Source organism: Polyodon spathula, chromosome 4 (assembly GCF_017654505.1).
Source record: "Polyodon spathula isolate WHYD16114869_AA chromosome 4, ASM1765450v1, whole genome shotgun sequence".
NCBI classification, from domain to species: domain Eukaryota; kingdom Metazoa; phylum Chordata; class Actinopteri; order Acipenseriformes; family Polyodontidae; genus Polyodon; species Polyodon spathula.
The window spans coordinates 50,324,850-50,343,680 of NC_054537.1; the positions used below are offsets into that span (position 1 = coordinate 50,324,850).

At 39.5% G+C, this 18,831-nt stretch overlaps 1 protein-coding gene across 1 annotated transcript in view; it reads right to left on the reverse strand.

Annotated features, from left to right (window-relative positions):
• Positions 1-5,347: 5,347 nt before the first annotated feature.
• LOC121314610 (transmembrane protein 65-like) overlaps positions 5,348-18,831 on the reverse strand; it is an 82,719-nt gene continuing 69,235 nt past the window's right edge. Inside the window, exons 5-7 of the mRNA XM_041248049.1 lie at positions 7,325-7,367; positions 6,787-6,892; positions 5,348-5,657 (exon numbers count right to left, since the gene is read on the reverse strand). Of these exons, the coding sequence (XP_041103983.1) occupies positions 5,559-5,657; positions 6,787-6,892; positions 7,325-7,367 (248 nt within the window). The 3' untranslated portion in view covers positions 5,348-5,558. The remainder of the gene's footprint in view (positions 5,658-6,786; positions 6,893-7,324; positions 7,368-18,831) is intronic.

The following is an 18,831-nucleotide window of genomic DNA, read 5'->3' on the forward strand; positions in this document are numbered from 1 at the left end:
TTCTAGAATTTAGTTTCTGATACTTCTAGCATTTAGATAAATACATTTAATGGTTTGCTTACCTGAGAAGAAGAGTGACCAGAATTATTCTGGGCTTAAAAGGCACGTCGTATGCAGACAGGCTAAAAGAATTGAATCTGTTCAGTCTTGAACAAAGAAGACTATGTGGCGACCTAATTCAAGCATTCAAAATAAGATATTGACAGTGTCGACCCAAGGGACTTTTTCAGCCTGAAAAAAAGAAACAAGGACCAGGGGTCACAAATGGAGATTAGACAAAGGGGCATTCAGAACATAAAATAGGAGGCACTTTTTTACACAGAATTGAGGGTCTGGAATCAGCTCCCCAGTAATATTGTTGAAGCTGACACCCTGGGATCCTTCAAGAAGCTGCTTGATGAGATTCTGGTATCAATAAGCTACCAACAACCAAACGAGCAAGATGGGCGAAATGGCCTCCTGTCATTTGTAAACTTTATGCTCTTGTGACTCTCAGAAGGCATTTGATTGCCTATAATGGAATTACCTGTGGGCAGTTTTAGAACGATTTGGCTTTGGCCATTCCTTTATTATGATCTGCACCTTCTACAGCAACCCTACTGCTTGCGTGCCGATCGATCAATGCTATCCCCCCCCCCCCCCCCCCCCACCAGTTTGCGCTTGGCAGAGGTACTCAACAGGGTCTATTATCACCATTATGTGTCCTTTCCTTCCTCACAGCTGGCACAAGCTATTAGACAAAGTACCAATATACTTCATATCACTCTATGCTGATGACATTTGTTTCTATCCAATATTTCCAACTCGGTCCCCAATATATTTAATCATTTTGGTTTACACTCTGGATATAAAATAAATTGGTCCAAATCCATTTATATGCCTTTGAACCTTATCGCTAGAACTACCCCTCTCTCCCCTCATACCCCTATTCGGCTGCAGGTCACAGATTTTACATACTTGGGCATTAAGATATCTCCTAATTTCCAGGAGATCTGTAAAGAAAATATGCTTTGTTCTAAATAAAATTAAAGCAGATTTTATTGGATGGTCTCCTTACAGGTTACATTACACAGTAGGATCTCCATTATAAAAATGAATATACTCCCTGTGGCAGAGCACAGCTCTGCTCTTTAGAAATTGGCAGGGATGGGGTTAAATTCCCCTACCTGCCTGGGTTCATTGTATTCAGGTGGCTGGGGTTGATTAGATTCATTTAATTAATGATCAATCAGCACCCAGCCACCTGAATACAATGAACCCAGGCAGGCAGGGGAATTCAACCCCATCCCTGCCAATTTCTAAAGAGCAGAGCTGTACTCTGCCACACTCCCTCATATCAATTTCTTATTCTCAATAGTCCCTATTTCACTTCCACAAAAGTTTAACTACTTTACAACGCTGTAAAACATTGGGCGGCCTGGCTGTACCCAATTTTAAAAATTACTGGGCTTTTCAATGAAGGGTATTGAAAACATGGCGGGACTCAGGCAAGTCAGCTTCATGGCGACCAATTGCGGAATCTTAGTTAAGCCAATCAGACTTCAGGATCTTTTATTTTCAGCTCCTAAGGGCAGGACTATCTCCCTTCAAATGGGCCCAATTATTGCAAACGCATTAGATATCTGGTAGAAAGTTAACCGATTTCTTGCCAATTCCCCACAGTTTCATAGGCTCTCACCTTTTTGGCATAATCCCTTTTTTATTGACAGGATCTCAGCCTTTTACTTGCCCACCCTGGTCCATCAGAAATATTCATGTTCTTAGCAATATTTTTTTAATGATAATGCTTTGTACATTCCAGGACCTCAAGGATACTCGCTCGCTCCCTGGCTTTTCCTATTTCATGTATCGGACTCCGCTCAGCCCTCCGAGCCTATTGGGTGCCATGGGATACAGCGTTACCTAGCAACCATGTAGCTGATATACTTGCCTCAACAGTCACCACAAGAGGCTTAGTATCCTCTTCATATAACTTTTTCCTTTCATCCAGTACTAGCCCCCTTCCAGTGTCCACTATTTGGGACAGAGAGCTAGATAAACTGGGCGGCAGTCCTGATTGGGAGGTTGTATGGGGCAATATCTTTTCATCCTCAAACAAATCTAGCACATCAGTTAATTCACTTTAAATTAGTGCATAGAATATATGTAATGCCATACCGGCGAAATCAGATGATCACTCCAGACCCTCTCTATCATAAATGCACTCAGGGTGTAACTGGTAGATACTTGCATATGTTCTGGGAATGTCCTGAAATTGAATGCATCTGGAAATTCATGTCTAATGTGCTTTCTGATATGACTGGAGTGAAAGTACCACAGGTTCCCCGACTGCTCCTTCTCTGTGACGACTCCCAAATTAACTTCAACCATCATAAACGTAGACTTTTGTTGGCAGGCCTAACGGCAGCTAAAAAGTCAATCTTACAAGGTTGGATGGAGACTGAGATACCCTTAAATCACTCTTGTTTTAATTTACAAATATTGTGCTTGTGGAGAGAAGTACTGCTAGATTACACCATGCCAGTACAAAAACTGTAACGGCATGATCAGATGCTTTTATCTCAAATTTGCTTAATTAGGTCCTTTTTTTTTTTTTTTTTTTTTTTTTTTTTTTTTTTTTTAAATGTATGCATACATACAATATCTATCATTTTGGATTGCTAATTAATTTTATATTCCTGTCACTGCATTACCTTGTATGTTTTAGAGCGCCCTCTATTCGTTTTGTAGTCATTTGTTCATGTATTACTATTTTCTAGAAAACAAAAGACACATGTTCAAAAAAAAAATCCCTGCTAGAGGTGTCCAGATACCTTGCATGTATCAAAGGCTGTTGTCTATCATACCTGTGATGTGAAGAGAGGGCTGGCTCGTCCTGTCGTGGCAGAACTACTAAGAGCTGAACTGGAAAGGGAAGTTGAATCCTGCTGGAATAGGGATGATTTGCTTGATATAACTGGGAGAATCTAAAATGAAGTACCCTACTTATAACTTATGTTATTTCTGTTCGTTTTAATATAACATGATATAACCTGTTAGTCTACTGTATTATTGGTTAACATGTTATTTGTAACCAGTAAGAATATTAGTGGAATTGGATGAAGTCTGTGTAGGAGAGTTCATTGCTAAAAGATCATGCTGGCATGCTGAAGTCTTGAGTCTCTCTTATCAAGAAGCAGAATCTCTAAGTAACATGAATGCCAAAGGCGGCTTCCAATTCAGTGAAGCATAGGAGAGTAGCCGACCCTATGAAAATAGCAAACAAATCTAGGGACAGTTGGAATTGAATTAAAGGAAATAGTCATGATTTTTACTTTAATGAAAGAACAATAAGAAGTCTCTTAGTAGAAAGATTATAAAAATTTGAAAATAAGACTAACAGAAATTAACGAAGAAAAACTTCAGTCAAAACAAAGGTACTAGTCTGTGTCAGGCTATAGTAAGAGAAGGTAATTTATTTTTTGTAACCTTGTTTGCTTGAAGGGCCAAGCGGGGGTAGTTGAAGGACTCTTAGCCACTAATGCAAGTTAGACTGGTTGTGGGGTTTTGAAATCCAAGATTTTTATAATGAGTGATCTTTTACATGATAAACAATACATCATAGTACAAGAGTCGGTGGTAGATGAGACATGGCTTCATAAATCATAGGAATTAATGAAGACTTGATAAAAACCAGTCGGGTAGACCATGTTTAGATTTAGTAAAAATGTCATAAGTCTGAGAAAATGCTTACAGAAGGCTCTTTTGTTAATGATGAACTTGACCGAGAAGCAAGCAGTTTGGAACTTGCCTGAACATGATTTTTATAGAAACGGAGAGAAGTCATGTTTAGTTTAAAGCATTGATTGTCCAACATAGGACTGTTATATTCTACTATATTTGATAGCCTAGAGTTACATGAAACTAATTGGATTTATAATTTCTGACTTACAAGCTTGCTATGAACCTCCTACCAGCCTTTATCCAACATGACTTTGTTAATTGTTAAATCACAACTATACATGTAATGAAGACAACCTATTAAGAAGGTATTTTGATGTTAAAAGGGACATATTTTTAACCCAGGATTGGAATAGTTAAACCAAAGTAGAAATTATATATGAAATCTTTCTATGTATTATTCATATACTTGTACTGTATTCATATGCAGCTGTGTTCAGGTCATCCCTGGTACCAGAAACAATAATATCAGTTCAAGAGTTCACCTTACATAGTTTGGAGATCTCCTATGCAGATGAAACGGATCTCTACCTTAAACTAGACCCTGGATGTCCCTCTGCCATGGTCCGGCTCTCGGCTTGCATCCAAGACATCAAGGCCTAGATGTCTGCCAATTTTCCTCAGCCAACTCTAACAAATCTGATCTTCTAGTAGCATCAAAAACTCAACTCAAGAATCTCAATATTGCTGCCTTGAACATCGGAAACTGTCTGCTGCCTTTCCCCACTGTACGAAGCCCTGGTGTACTTCTGGATAGTAAACTCTCCTCTGCAGTCAAATCTTCCTTCTACCTGCAATTTTTTTACTGTTTGTACTTAATGTACTATACCCTGTATTTTAATATATTAAATGTATTATCCATTGTTCCTCACTATCTTGTAAAGCACTTTGTGATGGTGGTCCACTATGAAAGATGCTACATAAATATTTTTTGAACTATACTGTACATTGAATAACTTGGTAACTTAACTGCCTTGCAGTTAGAAATCTGTGAGTGACCTGCACATGTGAAGTGTTGATACCTTATATAATGTTGTGTGCTCAAGGCATATTGTCCTTTAACTCCAATATTAGTTCTCAGTTCTCTTTATTTCTCAATTCTCAGGAGTGGTTGCATTTGAATGACATTTGTCTCAGACATGTTAGAGCTACTGCATGAAAAGGTCATATACCAAAATAGCACAACCCTAAGCCTGTAATGGTACTTTTACAGGTTAGAAAAAACTGAATAATAACAATGTTATTGAAATTGCTATCTAAATGTTGGCTAGTATTCTTCTGTCCATATTCATCAACATCTCAAACAATTTAGACTTTAGGTACTGTTAAACAGACAAACGTCTATCATTTAGATTGGTATTTTAAACAACACAGATTCCAATGGTGTTTTGGGACCCCAAGATCACATAGAAGTTAAGACAAAGACAAAATTTCAACATTTAAAATCCAAAATGGGAGCTAGACAAACTATTTTAAAATAATAGTTCAATAATAAACAGTCATCAAAGACCATCATGATAAACTGCATTATATTAAAGACAATCCAACATTACTCTCTTTTATACAAATATTTTTTTGTTTCCAGATATTGTTTGAGAGTTTAATTTTTTTTAATAAGAAAACAGCATATTAAATAAGAAAAGCAAGTCATGCTCATTGTTAGTGTTCTATTTAACCTAGGCCTGCATTTGCATTGAGATACATTACTATATAGAGTAGAACTACTTGTACTCGTACTGTATGGGGTTAGTTTGTTCTTCCTTCCTATTGAGAGGCATTGGTTGTTTCCAATTGAGGTAAAATCAGCTTTTTGCCTTTCAAGTCTATCGATCGCTGCATTACTTTTTTGTTTCCAGTTTTTCATCTTCATCTCCTGAGAGGAACAATAGAGGGAACATTCCTAACACACAGCCAATAAACACTCCTATGGCTTTGCCCTGAAACAAAGGAAAAAAAAGGACAGTTTGTTAGTCTTTAAGAATTTAAATGTAAAAGTGAAATTTGTGAGGAAGTAACCAAAATAAATGACCTCTCTGTAGAATGTCATTTAAAGTTTATTCATTATTTAATAGACTATACATCAGAAATTAGGCACGTAAGGCACCTCTTAGTTAAGAATGAAAACAGCTGTAAAAATGTGATCCAGTATTTAGATAATGAAGTTTTTTTTTCATTCTGAAAGAGGTCTAGTCCCTTAATTCTCTTTTTACTAGATGACTTAAAGTGGAGCTATAATTCCATACATTTTCTATTTCATGCACACCCAATCACTACACAGGTCTCAAATACAGCCTTGTTTTCAGTTAGTCTTCCTTCCTGGTTATTTCACTTGCCGAGTGAAAGTTTCCATAGTTCAGGTCCTTTCCTCGGTAGCCAACCAGGTGTTTCCCCTAATATCTGACATGCTTTGCAGTTAGTAAGATGCTTTGACCCTTAAGACACCTTTCAAATGATATCTGGAGTAAACGGTAACATACGTTCTGGAAAATGTAATCTAGTGTAGTACCTCATGTGTTTAAATGAAAATACATGTTTGCTACAACAGGTTTCTTCTGAAACTGCACAATAGGTAATCTACAAACACTGTTACAAGACCTTGAACAAAATTGTAACTAGTTACAATAACTTATTACTTACTTGTTACAGTTACAAATAGTTACTTCTCTGCACAGTTTACATTTTACAGACATTTATAGTAAGAGAGCAGGGAGGGGGTTAATTAATCTCCTTCCTGCCAAAAGCAAATGCACGTTTTGGTTTAATTATTTAACTGTTTTACAGTTAATTATCACCCGCACAAATGTCACATTGTAAATTAGAACCACGTGCAGGGTATTAAATAGGTGCAGTTAGTCTGCACAGGGCTGCTGAGTAGAAGGAAGCAGGTGGGGTGCTGTGTTTCCGAGCAGTCATATAGGTTCTGTAAGTGCCGTTTTAAACCTGTGTGGTTTATGTTGTTTATTTGGCAGGTAAATGGCTTAGCCATCCTGCAAGCTAGTCGGGGACCTGCATCAAATGTGTAGTAAGAGCTCTGAAGTGAAATATTAATAAAATAAAAACACTCACTGTATGGGCACTCAGTCTTGTTTGCCACATGTCCACTTGCTTTGGAGTTAGATCAGGTATTTGTAGACCAAGTCTTGAGGCAAGTGCTTCAACATATCCTGCAAGACTAAATACAAAAAAGATATCTATAAGCACAAATTACATATATCATAAATACAGCTTTTGCTTGAATAATTTGTTTTTTTTAAGATTAATGTAAAAGGCAAATATACTTTTAATTTTACTTTTAAATAACTGTTTAACTATTTATTAATGTAGCAAAACAGTAGTAGAAATCATATTACTTACTGTACTGAAAACAAAGTGTGCTTCTTTAGGGTGTGCAAAAAAAATTGATTTGGAGACCTAGCTTCCAGAATGGCCAAACTGATACAATTGCACAAACTGTAAAATTAGCAATAAAAATAAAAATAGCTATCATGAGAAGAAAATTACACAAAACTGCAGTCTGGTAGCCCCTTTACTAACCATTCAAATTAAAAGTAGCAAGCAAGATTTAAACTGAGAAAGTGGGATTCCTTGACCTTTCAGTACTTACCCTAATCCTGCTAAATCAGAAACAAGATTTCCAAGTGCAGCAGCTGTAAAAAAAAATATGTTTTCAGTCTACAACTTTAAACCTGCCCTGAGTCAAAACCTCCTGCATATTGTATTATTTCAGCTTACAGTGGTTCAAATTCCTAAATTCACGATTAATTTTTCACCCCTTATTCCATCCTTGTTGAGAGGTCCCTTAAGTTATATAATGCCATAAATCTTACCAGTAGTGTACTACCAAAATTAAAACGTGATTTTTTTTTTTACTGCACTGGGTTAAATAAATCCGTTTGACACTTACAGTGGCTCTCAAAAGTATTCACCCCCCTTGGACTTTTCCACATTTTATTGTGTTACAACATGGAATCAAAATGGATTTAATTAGGAGTTTTTGCCACTGATCAACACAAAAAAAGTCCATAATGTCAAAGTGAAAAATAAAATCTACAAATTGTTCTAAATTAATTACAAATACAAAACAGAAAATAATTGATTGCATAAGTATTCACCCCCTTGAGTCAATATTTGGTAGAGCCACCTTTGGCAGCAATTACAGCCATGAATCTATTTGGATAAGTCTCTACCAGCTTTGCACATCTGAACACTGCAAAATTTTTGCCCATTCTTCTTTGCAAAATTGCTCAAGCTCCGTCAAGTTGGATGGGGACCTTTGGTGAACAGCAATTTTCAACTCTTACAACATATTCTCAATTGGGTCCAGACTTTGACTGGGCCACTCCAGGACATTGACCTTTTTGTTTTTAAGTCACTCCAGTGTGGCTTTGGCTGTATGTTTAGGGTCATTGTCCTGCTGGAAGATGAATCTTCTCCCAAGTCCCAGGTCTCTTGTAGACTTCAACAGGTTTTCATCCAGGATTTCTTTGTAATTTGCTGCATCCATTTTGCCCTCTATCTTCACAGGCTTTCCAGGCCCTGACACTGAGAAGCATCCCCATAGCATGATGTTGCCACCACCATGCTTCATGATAGGGATGGTGTTCTCAGGATGATGTGCGATGTTAGGCTTGTGCCAAACACAGCGCTTGGCATTGAGGCCAAAGAGCTCTATTTTCGTCTCATCAGACCATAGAATCTTCTTCCACTTGGTCTCAGTCTCCCACATGCCTTCTGGTAAACTGTAGCCAAGACTTGATGTGAGTTTTTTTCAACAATGGCTTTCTTTTTGCCACTCTCCCATAAAGGCCAGTTTTGTGAAGCACCCAGGCTATTGTTACCGTATGCACAGTGTCTCCCAGCTCAGCCGTGGAAGACTGTAACTCCTTTAGAGTTGCCATTGGCCTCTTGGTGGCCTCCCTGACTAGTGCCCTTCTCGCCCGGATACTCAGTTTTTGAGGACGGCCTGTTCTAGACAGATTCACAGTTGCCATATTCTCTCCATTTCTTAATAATGGACTTTACTGTGCTCCGGGGGATATTCAGTGCCTTGGAAATGTTCTTATATCCTACCCCTGATTGGTGCTTTTGAAGAACCTTATTCCGAATTTGTTTTGAATGTTCCTTCGTCTTCATGATGTAGTTTTTGTTAGGAAATGTACTAACCAACTGCGAGACCTCCCAGAGACAGGTGTATTTAACCTGAAATCATGTGAAACACCTAATTGCACACAGGTGGACTCCATTCAACTATTTATGTGACTTCTAAAGACAGTTGGTTGCACCAGAGCTTATTTAGGTGTGTAATAGCAAAGGCGGTGAATACTTATGCAATCAATTATTTTCTGTTTTTTATATTTATAATTAATTTAGAACAATTTGTAGATTTTATTTTTCACTTTGACATTATGGACTTTTTTTTGTGTTGATCAGTGGCAAAAACTCCTAATTAAATCCATTATGATTCCATGTTGTAACACAATAAAAAGTCCAAGGGGGATGCTTTTGAGAGCCACTGTATATATACAGTGTGTGTGTGTGTGTGTGTGTGTGTGTGTATGTATATATATATATATATATATATATATATATATATATATATATATATATATATATATATATATATATATATATTTGAACTTCTAAATTCTATACTATACTGTTATTGTTGACATTAATACAAATGTTCCTTTCTTTAAAATTATCAAAAAATAAATAAAGTTCTATATCACATGATCCTGACATTGTCATGATAAATGATATCGTCATTTTCTGTTCAGCTTGTATCCTGATATGAAAAACATTAGATTACTTACCGTAACCCTTGTTCCCTTTCAATTCGAAGTTGGCCACCACTACATTAGGTATGGGATATTCCTGCCCTTCGGGTAGGTATTGCTGAGCTCGCTATACCAGAGCTGCTTAAAGGCCCCTTCCTGTGATGACACACTCTGTCCCACCTACCGAGGGAATAAAACCGTCATTCGCAGGAAGATTCGCTTTTTCCCTCGAACCAGTGAGGGCGAAGGAAGCTACCTCGCGGGTGGTGGTCATCTTCTCTTTAAGGAAACCAGGGTTACGGTAAGTAACCTAACTTTCCCTTTCAATTCGAAGACGACCACCACTACATTAGGTATGGGATAATGTATACCAATGCTATCGTGAGGGAGAAGGAACGGCAGCATATGAGGGACGCACAACACTGTCTAACCCAGAGGTTAGTGGTGTTAACTTAAACCCTCAAGGACCCTTGTGCCTACAGAAGGCAAGGCAGGGTCTACCACATTAATACGGTAGAACCTGGAGAAAGTATGCAGTGTAGCCCAGCTAGCCGCAGTACAAATGTCAGACATCAACGCACCTTTGAAAAGGGCCCAGGATGTAGCCAACCCTCTAGTGAAGTGTGCGGCTACCCTACCTGGTGGGGGCAAGCCAGCACCATTATACACAGTCTAGACTGTGTCCACAATCCAGTGTGATAGACGTTGCTTACAGAGGGGCTGTCCTAGGGTCCATGTCCCGTGACAGACGAAGAGCAGGTCAGATTGACACAGAGCTCTTGTCCTATGCACATAGCATCTCAATGCCCGCACTAAGCAGAGGAAATTCAATCTCTCACCCTCTGTTGAAGCAAACGGAGGTGGAAGGAAGGACTCCAATCCCACAGGCTGTTTAATGTGGAAGGCTGTGATCACCTTGGGGAGGAAAGCAGGGTTGGTGCGCAGAAACACCCTGCTGCCATCCTCCCAAATACGCATACAGAAGTTGTGCACAGACAGCGCCTGCAGCTCGCTGATCCACTTAGCGGAGGTGATAGCCAAGAGCAAGGCTGTCTTCATAGACAGAGACTTCAGCTCTATGTAGTGTAAGGGCTCAAACGCGGCCTTTGTGAAAACCTCTAGTACAATTATAAGGCTCCATTCGGGGAGAACAGTGCTCCTAGGAGGGCGTAATCGCTGTGCGTCTTTAAGGAAATGAGTAGCCAAAAAATGCGCACCTGGAGACATAGAATCTATGGTGGTATGGCAAGCAGAGATAGCCACTAAATACACCTTCAAGGTGGAAGGTGACCTTCCAGCATCTTGCAGTTCTTGCAGAAACCACAAAATGACTGGCATAGGGCAAGTAATGGGGTCATGGTTCCTAGTCAGACACCAAGCCTGAAAATAATTCCACTTACAAGTATACAAAGACCTAGTGGAGTCTGTCCTAGTGCTCTGCAGAATACCCACAACCACATCGATAGCCCTAGGGCTAGCCAGCGATCCCTTTCAGGGGCCAGACCCATAGCCGGAACCTGCCTGGGTGCCAAAAACAGCCTTTCAGTCTGACTGAGGAGATCCAAGTGAAGTGGAATCTCCCACAGTTGGTGCGTTTGAAATCACCAATTGACAGTTGTGTATCACTCCTATCCTTGAGCCTCCACCAACATAGAGCTTCCCAGCATAGGCGAGACATGGTCAGCCGACGGTGTCTGTCGCGCTTGGGGTGCAGCCGAAGGCACCGAGCCACACTTGGATCGGGCGCTTGTGGAGTAACCTAACTTGGATGGGTGATAAAGCCGTGGCCTTCAGACCCAATAGTTTTTAACACAACACCAATTGTACTGTGAACCATTACTGAACATGCACAGACAGTTGCAAATGGCAGCTTGCACCGTAAGGGAATCCAGCCGGAGACTCAAGTAGACCATACTTTACACCGGTATTAATTGGCTCCGGCATTGTTGATGGTGAGACCCAGCCTCAAACAGATGCTTCATCACAGACAGCTGTGTTGGCCATGGCTCCTTCCTGCGACTGGGCAGATCAACCAGTCATCCAGGTAATTCATCACCCTGATCACTTGCAGTTGCAAGGGAACTAGGATGACATACATGCACTTCGAAAACGTGTGAAGGGCTAAGGAGAGAGGAGATACTTCCTGTGTGCTGGTCCCATAGGAACGTACAATCCACGTTCTTTCGGTCCAGTGTGATAAACCATTCGCCCAGCCGGACAGCCTGGCGAGTACAGCTGACGCCAACGTCTTGTTCTCTACCTGCCGATGCGCCTTGCGGAACACTGCAGAGCTGGGTCCCGGTGGAGTGATTACGCTGCTATTACTTTTTCTTTTGAAACTGCAAAGCAGTAAAAAAAAAAAAAAAAAAACACATACACACAACAGCAAGTTGTGAGGGTAAAATAACAGTCACCACGGCAGCACGTGCGACTGTTTTTTTTTTTTTTTTTTTTTTTTTTTTTTAAACAGTGAACCGAGTAGGTTATACACTATATATATACAGGAAAGACAGGCAGGACAGAAGAGGAGGAGGGGTAGTAGGGATTCAAGGAAACACATGTACATGGATTAGGGAGTGGTTAACATGTAGAAAACAGAAAGTACTGATTAGAGGAAAAACCTCAGAATGGAGTGTGGTAACCAGCGGTGTACCACAGGGATCAGTATTAGGTCCTCTGCTATTCCTAATCTACATTAATGATTTAGATTCTGGTATAGTAAGCAAACTTGTTAAATTTGCAGACGACACAAAAGTAGGAGGAGTGGCAAACACTGTTGCAGCAGCAAAGGTCATTCAAAATGATCTAGACAAGATTCAGAACTGGGCAGACACATGGCAAATGACATTTAATAGAGAAAAGTGTAAGGTACTGCATGCAGGAAATAAAAATGTACATTATAAATATCATATGGGAGATATTGAAATTGAAGAAGGAATCTATGAAAAAGACCTAGGAGTTTTTGTTGACTCAGAAATGTCTTCATCTAGACAATGTGGGGAAGCTATAAAAAAGGCTAACAAAATGCTCGGATACATTGTGAAAAGTGTTGAATTTAAATCAAGGGAAGTAATGTTAAAACTGTACAATGCACTAGTAAGACCTCATCTTGAATATTGTGTTCAGTTCTGGTCACCTCGCTATAAAAAAGATATTGCTGCTCTAGAAAGAGTGCAAAGAAGAGCGACCAGAATTATTCCGGGCTTAAAAGGCATGTCATATGCAGACAGGCTAAAAGAATTGAATCTGTTCAGTCTTGTACAAAGAAGACTACGTGGCGACCTAATTCAAGCATTCAAAATTCTAAAAGGTATTGACAGTGTCGACCCAAGGGACTTTTTCAGCCTGAAAAAAGAAACAAGGACCAGGGGTCACAAATGGAGTTTAGAAAAAGGGGCATTCAGAACAGAAAATAGGAGACACTTTTTTACACAGAGAATTGTGAGGGTCTGGAATCAACTCCCCAGTAATGTTGTTGAAGCTGACACCCTGGGATCCTTCAAGAAGCTGCTTGATGAGATTTTGGGATCAATAAGCTACTAACAACCAAACAAGCAAGATGGGCCGAATGGCCTCCTCTCGTTTGTAAACTTTCTTATGTTCTTATGTTCTTAACCCGGCAGATTCAACTCAACAGCAGGATACAGCAGAGCTGGGTTCCTGTGGAAGAATCATGCTTATTATTTACTTATTTCTAAATGCAAGGCAGTAAAGAAACAAATACACACACACACCACAGCAAGCTCTGTGGGTAAAATATAACAGTCACCACGGCAACGCAAGTAAATGATTTTGTCTTGTTTTTGAAACCCACCAAGTATGCGGGCTGAAACAAGCCGGCGTATGCAACTCAACAGTGGAGGAATCACGTTTGTATTATTTTTTTATTTCTAAACTCCAAGAAAGTGAAATAATACCACACATACATACACACAACAGCAAGCTGTGAGGGTAATAAACAGACACCATGGCAACGCGGGTGAACTGACATTTTTAAGCGCACTGAGAGGGCGGGCTGAGGCAGTCCAGCAGAGTCAACTCCACAGCGGGGCACGGCAGAGCTGGGGTCCGGTGGAGGATCACGCGTCTCTTTTTCTTTTTGAACTGCAATAGCGAGCGCTGTAAGGTTTTAACTAGACTGCAATTGCAACGCGATGTAGGCTATTACACAGAAAAAGAGTAAACGCAGCATACTAACTGGACAAGGGTGTCTAGCCTAGCAGCGCATATCCTACAGCGGAGTGGAGCACCATCTACAGGCAGACGGCACCGAGCACCCGAGGGCGCTATGCACACTGACATACTAGACATCTGCTTACCAAGCACTGTATGCAGAGTACCGTAAGCACTACATGCAGGCTGTACAGGGATGGGACCCTGACATGGGCCTGGCTTTGTGCATTAGCACTGAAGCACTGCTTACACTGTGTTGAACACTGGTAAGTGTTAACGTAGTGTGTACACCCACTAGCGTTGCAGCAAGGATATTAACACTGTGCGCCGAGTACCATATAGTACCAGTTTATGTGCACACCGATTATCCTGTTTTACACTGGGTACTGTGCAGCATTTTGAGCTACACGCTAGGTTGAGCAGTGCCTATGCAACGTGCACTGCTTGCACTGTGCGTCCCAAGCACCGTGCATACCAGGTACCATACATTATGTGAACTGCGTAACGTGCATAATCGTACAAGAGTGCTAGAGGTATCATGCACTACCGAGGTCTGTTGTGCACTACCGTTGAGGCGGTGGGCACCTGTGTCCCGAGTTAATAGTTATGAGCGCGCCACGGTACTGCAGCATTGAGGAGGCCACTACGCAATGTGCCTACCCTAACAGCATAGTCAACACACACACACACACACACCTGGTCAGCGTGTAGCATGTACCAGGGGGGAACACAGGGCCAAAGCCGCGGTGGGCTAGTTTAAGCAGACAATAAAACACGGTAGAAAGATAGTAAAGGGAGAAACTGTTTGTTTACAAGGTTCAACTCTGTGAGGCCTGCAGGGTCTACTCGACAGCGGGAATGCAGCAAGGCTTAGCCCCGTGGAGGAGAGTGCAGCTGGGAGGGTCACTCGACAGCGGGGATACGGCAAGGCCTAGCCCCGAGGAGGACAAAGACAATCATTCATGGATGACTGCACAGGCAGTCACTCACATACAACAGACAGATATAAAGAGCAGCCTACCATGCAAGCGAGGAGGCCACCGAAAGACAGAAAGGCAATAAAGGACTTGGTCTTTTTTAAGTCATTTATTCCAGGAAAGCAGCTAGCCGGCTTTCAGTATGAATGCAAGGGAAATACAAGCGACTCTAATCGATTCAAGAAGCTCTTTTCTATCAACACGTTCAGCTCAACACAGAGGTCTTACCTTATCATCTTGAGAGGGAAAAAGAGGAGGAACTTCCTGTGAGTGATGGTTTTATTTCCTCGGTAGGTGGAACTGAGTGTGTCATCACAGGAAGGGGCCTATCGGCAGCTCTGGTATATACAGCTCAGCAATACCTACCCGAAGGGCAGGAATATCCCATACCTAATGTAGTGGTGGTCATTTCGAATTGAAAGGGAATCTTGTATCACTGCTACCCTAATGCCTACATGAAGGGGATATACATTGTAAGTTGTGTTCTGCATGTTTTCGAGCTACCTTAACAGTAAGAACACTAGCTAACTACAATCTGTAATGGTAATCAGTAGAGGCAATCTTGCAAAAGCAACTTTGGAACTAAAGAAAAACTAGACTGCAGTGGAGTTCTATTAGCACTAAAATAAATTAAAAAAAAACTCACTAAAGTCTACCAGAAGCCATAACAGAAGCACAGTATTTCATGTTTGATTTCAAAATGTCACATTTTTAAATGGCAGTTTTTCTTTAAGTATAGGAAGACTACAAAGCGGTGTGTAATTTAATATAGAAAAGTGTACACAGGCAATAAAAATGTCCATTATACAGGGTTCATACACTTTTTCAACATAAAAATTCCATACTTTTTCCACACTTCCATTTGTTTTTCCAAGACCTGTGTTTTAGTTAGTTTCTACTAGTTTTTTGATAGTTATCCACATAGGCGGGCAGCCACAGACTATTATAGTTTTTTGATCTAGAGCAGAAGTTGCTCCTGGTTTTCTAAAAGCATTTGTCAGAATCCGGAGGTGCATATCTAGCAAGAGACAATACAGGTATGTAAAACAGAAGTAAGATACAATCTGAGAAATGTCCAACATTTAAGAACTACATTGCATTACTTACAAAAAGAATATAAAAAATGGTATACTGCAAGTATACTTGTGTCAAAATAAGACAGTATATTGGTACCAATAGTATACTAAAACTAGCACAAGTATACTTGCAGTATACTGCTTTTTTGTAAGGGATGATAAATGTTAAATGTTGCACATTATGGGAGGTGAAAAAAAACAAAACAAAAAAAAACACAAATGTGCATGCATTACATATTCAAATGTGCAAGTGTCATCTATTAAACGTACAAGTCAAATACTAAATACAGTACACCCTCGCTATAACAACCCTGTTTGGGTCCAAAGCCTTTTGTTCGCTATAGTAAAAAGACAATCCAAAACAAACAATATAAGCTGCTGGAGTAAGTTAAGGAATTACAAGTACAGTACTACAGTACAACTCCCTCCCTCCCCCCCAAAAAAGCGCATTAACAAAGTTTCAGTTTTGTTTCAATTGCAAATGTTAATTTAACTATTGGTTCCTTATTTAGAGCTGTAAAAGTCAACATCAGCAGCAGTTTGATTTTTTTTTTTTTTTAATCAGTATTTAATCGTATAATGAAGGCCATATAGCGAGGAAGTAAGTAGTACATCTACACTCGGCTGACGGTTTGGACCCGAGACTGCACTCCATACTGTAAGCAAGCACCACACATTTAAAATAAAATTGCCGGTACATTTTATTAATCACATAAAAAGAAATGAAAAAAGCGATATTAACATGCTATGTTTATACACATCATAGGGCCTACAGAAAGCGTTTTTTTTTTTTTTTTTTTTTTTTTAATCCGAGTCATGATGATAATGATCGTATTCGATTTTTTTTTTCCTGGTTGGGAAATAAAGTTAACAATTTAACAGATTAAATGTTTAAGAGATACAAATGGCAAAATCGTAGAGGAAGAAAAAAAAATAGCAAATATATTAAATGATTACTTTTCAGAAGTTTTTACAAAGGAAGATACTGACAACATGCTCCACATGTCATCCAGTTCCTATCCAGTTTTAAATAACTTTAGCATAACTGAGGCAGAAGTGTTAAAGGGACTAGGAGCTCTTAAAATAAACAAATCCCCTGGGCCAGATGAGATCCTCCCAGTAGTACTCAAAGAAATGAAAGAAGTAATTTACAAACTGCTAACCAAGATCATGCAGCAGTCTCTTGACACAGGGGTTGTACCGACAGACTGGAAAATTGCAAACGTAATACCGATCCACAAAAAGGGAAACAAAACGGAACCAGGTAACTACAGACCAATAAGCCTGACTTCTATTATATGCAAACTTATGGAAACTATAATAAGATCCAAAATGGAAAATTACCTATATGGTAACAGGGTCCTGGGAGACAATCAACATAGTTTTAGGAAAGGATCGTGTCTAACTAACTTGCTTGATTTTTTTGAGGATGCAACATTCATAATGGATAATTGCAAAGCATATGACATGGTTTATTTAGATTTCCAGAAAGCTTTTGACAAAGTCCCGCACAAAAGATTAATTCTCAAACTGAACGCAGTTGGGATTCAAGGAAACACATGTACATGGATTAGGGAGTGGTTAACATGTAGAAAACAGAAAGTACTGATTAGAGGAAAAACCTCAGAATGGAGTGTGGTAACCAGTGGTGTACCACAGGGATCAGTAATAGGTCCTCTGCTATTCCTAATCTACATTAATGATTTAAATTCTGGTATAGTAAGCAAACTTGTTAAATTTGTAGACGACACAAAAATAGGAGGAGTGGCAAACACTGTTGCAGCAGCAAAGGTCATTCAAAATGATCTAGACAAGATTCAGAACTGGGCAGACACATGGCAAATGACATTTAATAGAGAAAAGTGCAAGGTACTGCACGCAGGAAATACAAATGTACTTTAAAATATCATATGGGAGATACTGAAATTGGAGAAGGAATCTATGAAAAAGACCTAGGAGTTTTTGTTGACTCAGAAATGTCTTCATCTAGACAATGTGGGGAAGCTATAAAAAAGGCTAACAAGATGCTCGGATACATTGTGAAAAGTGTTGAATTTAAATCAAGGGAAGTAATGTTAAAACTGTACAATGCACTAATAAGACCTCATCTTGAATATTGTGTGCAGTTCTGGTCACCTCGCTATAAAAAAAGATATTGCTGCTCTAGAAAGAGTGCAAAGAAGAGCGACCAGAATTATTCTGGGCTTAAAAGGCATGTCATATGCAGACAGGTTAAAGGATTTGAATCTGTTCAGTCTTGAATAAAGAAGACTATGTGGCGACCTAATTCAAGCATTCAAAATTCTAAAAGGTATTGACAGTGTCGACCCAAGGGACTTTTTCAGCCTGAAAAAAGAAACCAGAAAATAGGAGGCACTTTTTTACACAGAGAATTGTGAGGGTCTGGAATCAACTCCCCAGTAATGTTGTTGAAGCTGACACCCTGGGATCCTTCAAGAAGCTGCTTGATGAGATTCTGGGATCAATAAGCTACTAACAACCAAATGAGCAAGATGGGCCGAATGGCCTCCTCTCGTTTGTAAACTTTATGTTCTTATGTTCTAATAAAGGTAACAACAAGATAGCAAAATGTGAATCTTGGTGAGCAGAGTACAGTAGCTTGTAATTCCAGTTTGTAACTTTGTTTAAAAAAATCATAGTCTTCAATATTAATGTATATACTTTGGCTGTCATAGTGTCCATTTTACCCTTTATTTCACTGGAGCAGACAGAGTCATGTGACATATACCAGTGTGCTGTCTGGATAGGATTGCTTCAGTTGTCAGAACATTGTCAGGGGTGTACACGTTAAACAACACAGTTCAACAGAGAGAAAATATGGGCAGAGCTAACATGTATCTTTCAATTTAATGGAGCATTCTTGTATTTTAAAGATGAAAGGTTCCCACAACAACAACAACATTACCCTACAAATATTGTATAATTACTTGGGTAACAATGGCTAATGAAGTACTATGGATACTGCCTCACATAAAATCACACACTTCATTTTAAACAGTATTTAGAGTCCAATAATTTAGAAGCTTGAAACTTTTATCAGTCAATATACTTTGATTTATAAAATCGCTTGGATAAATTAAGTGCTAT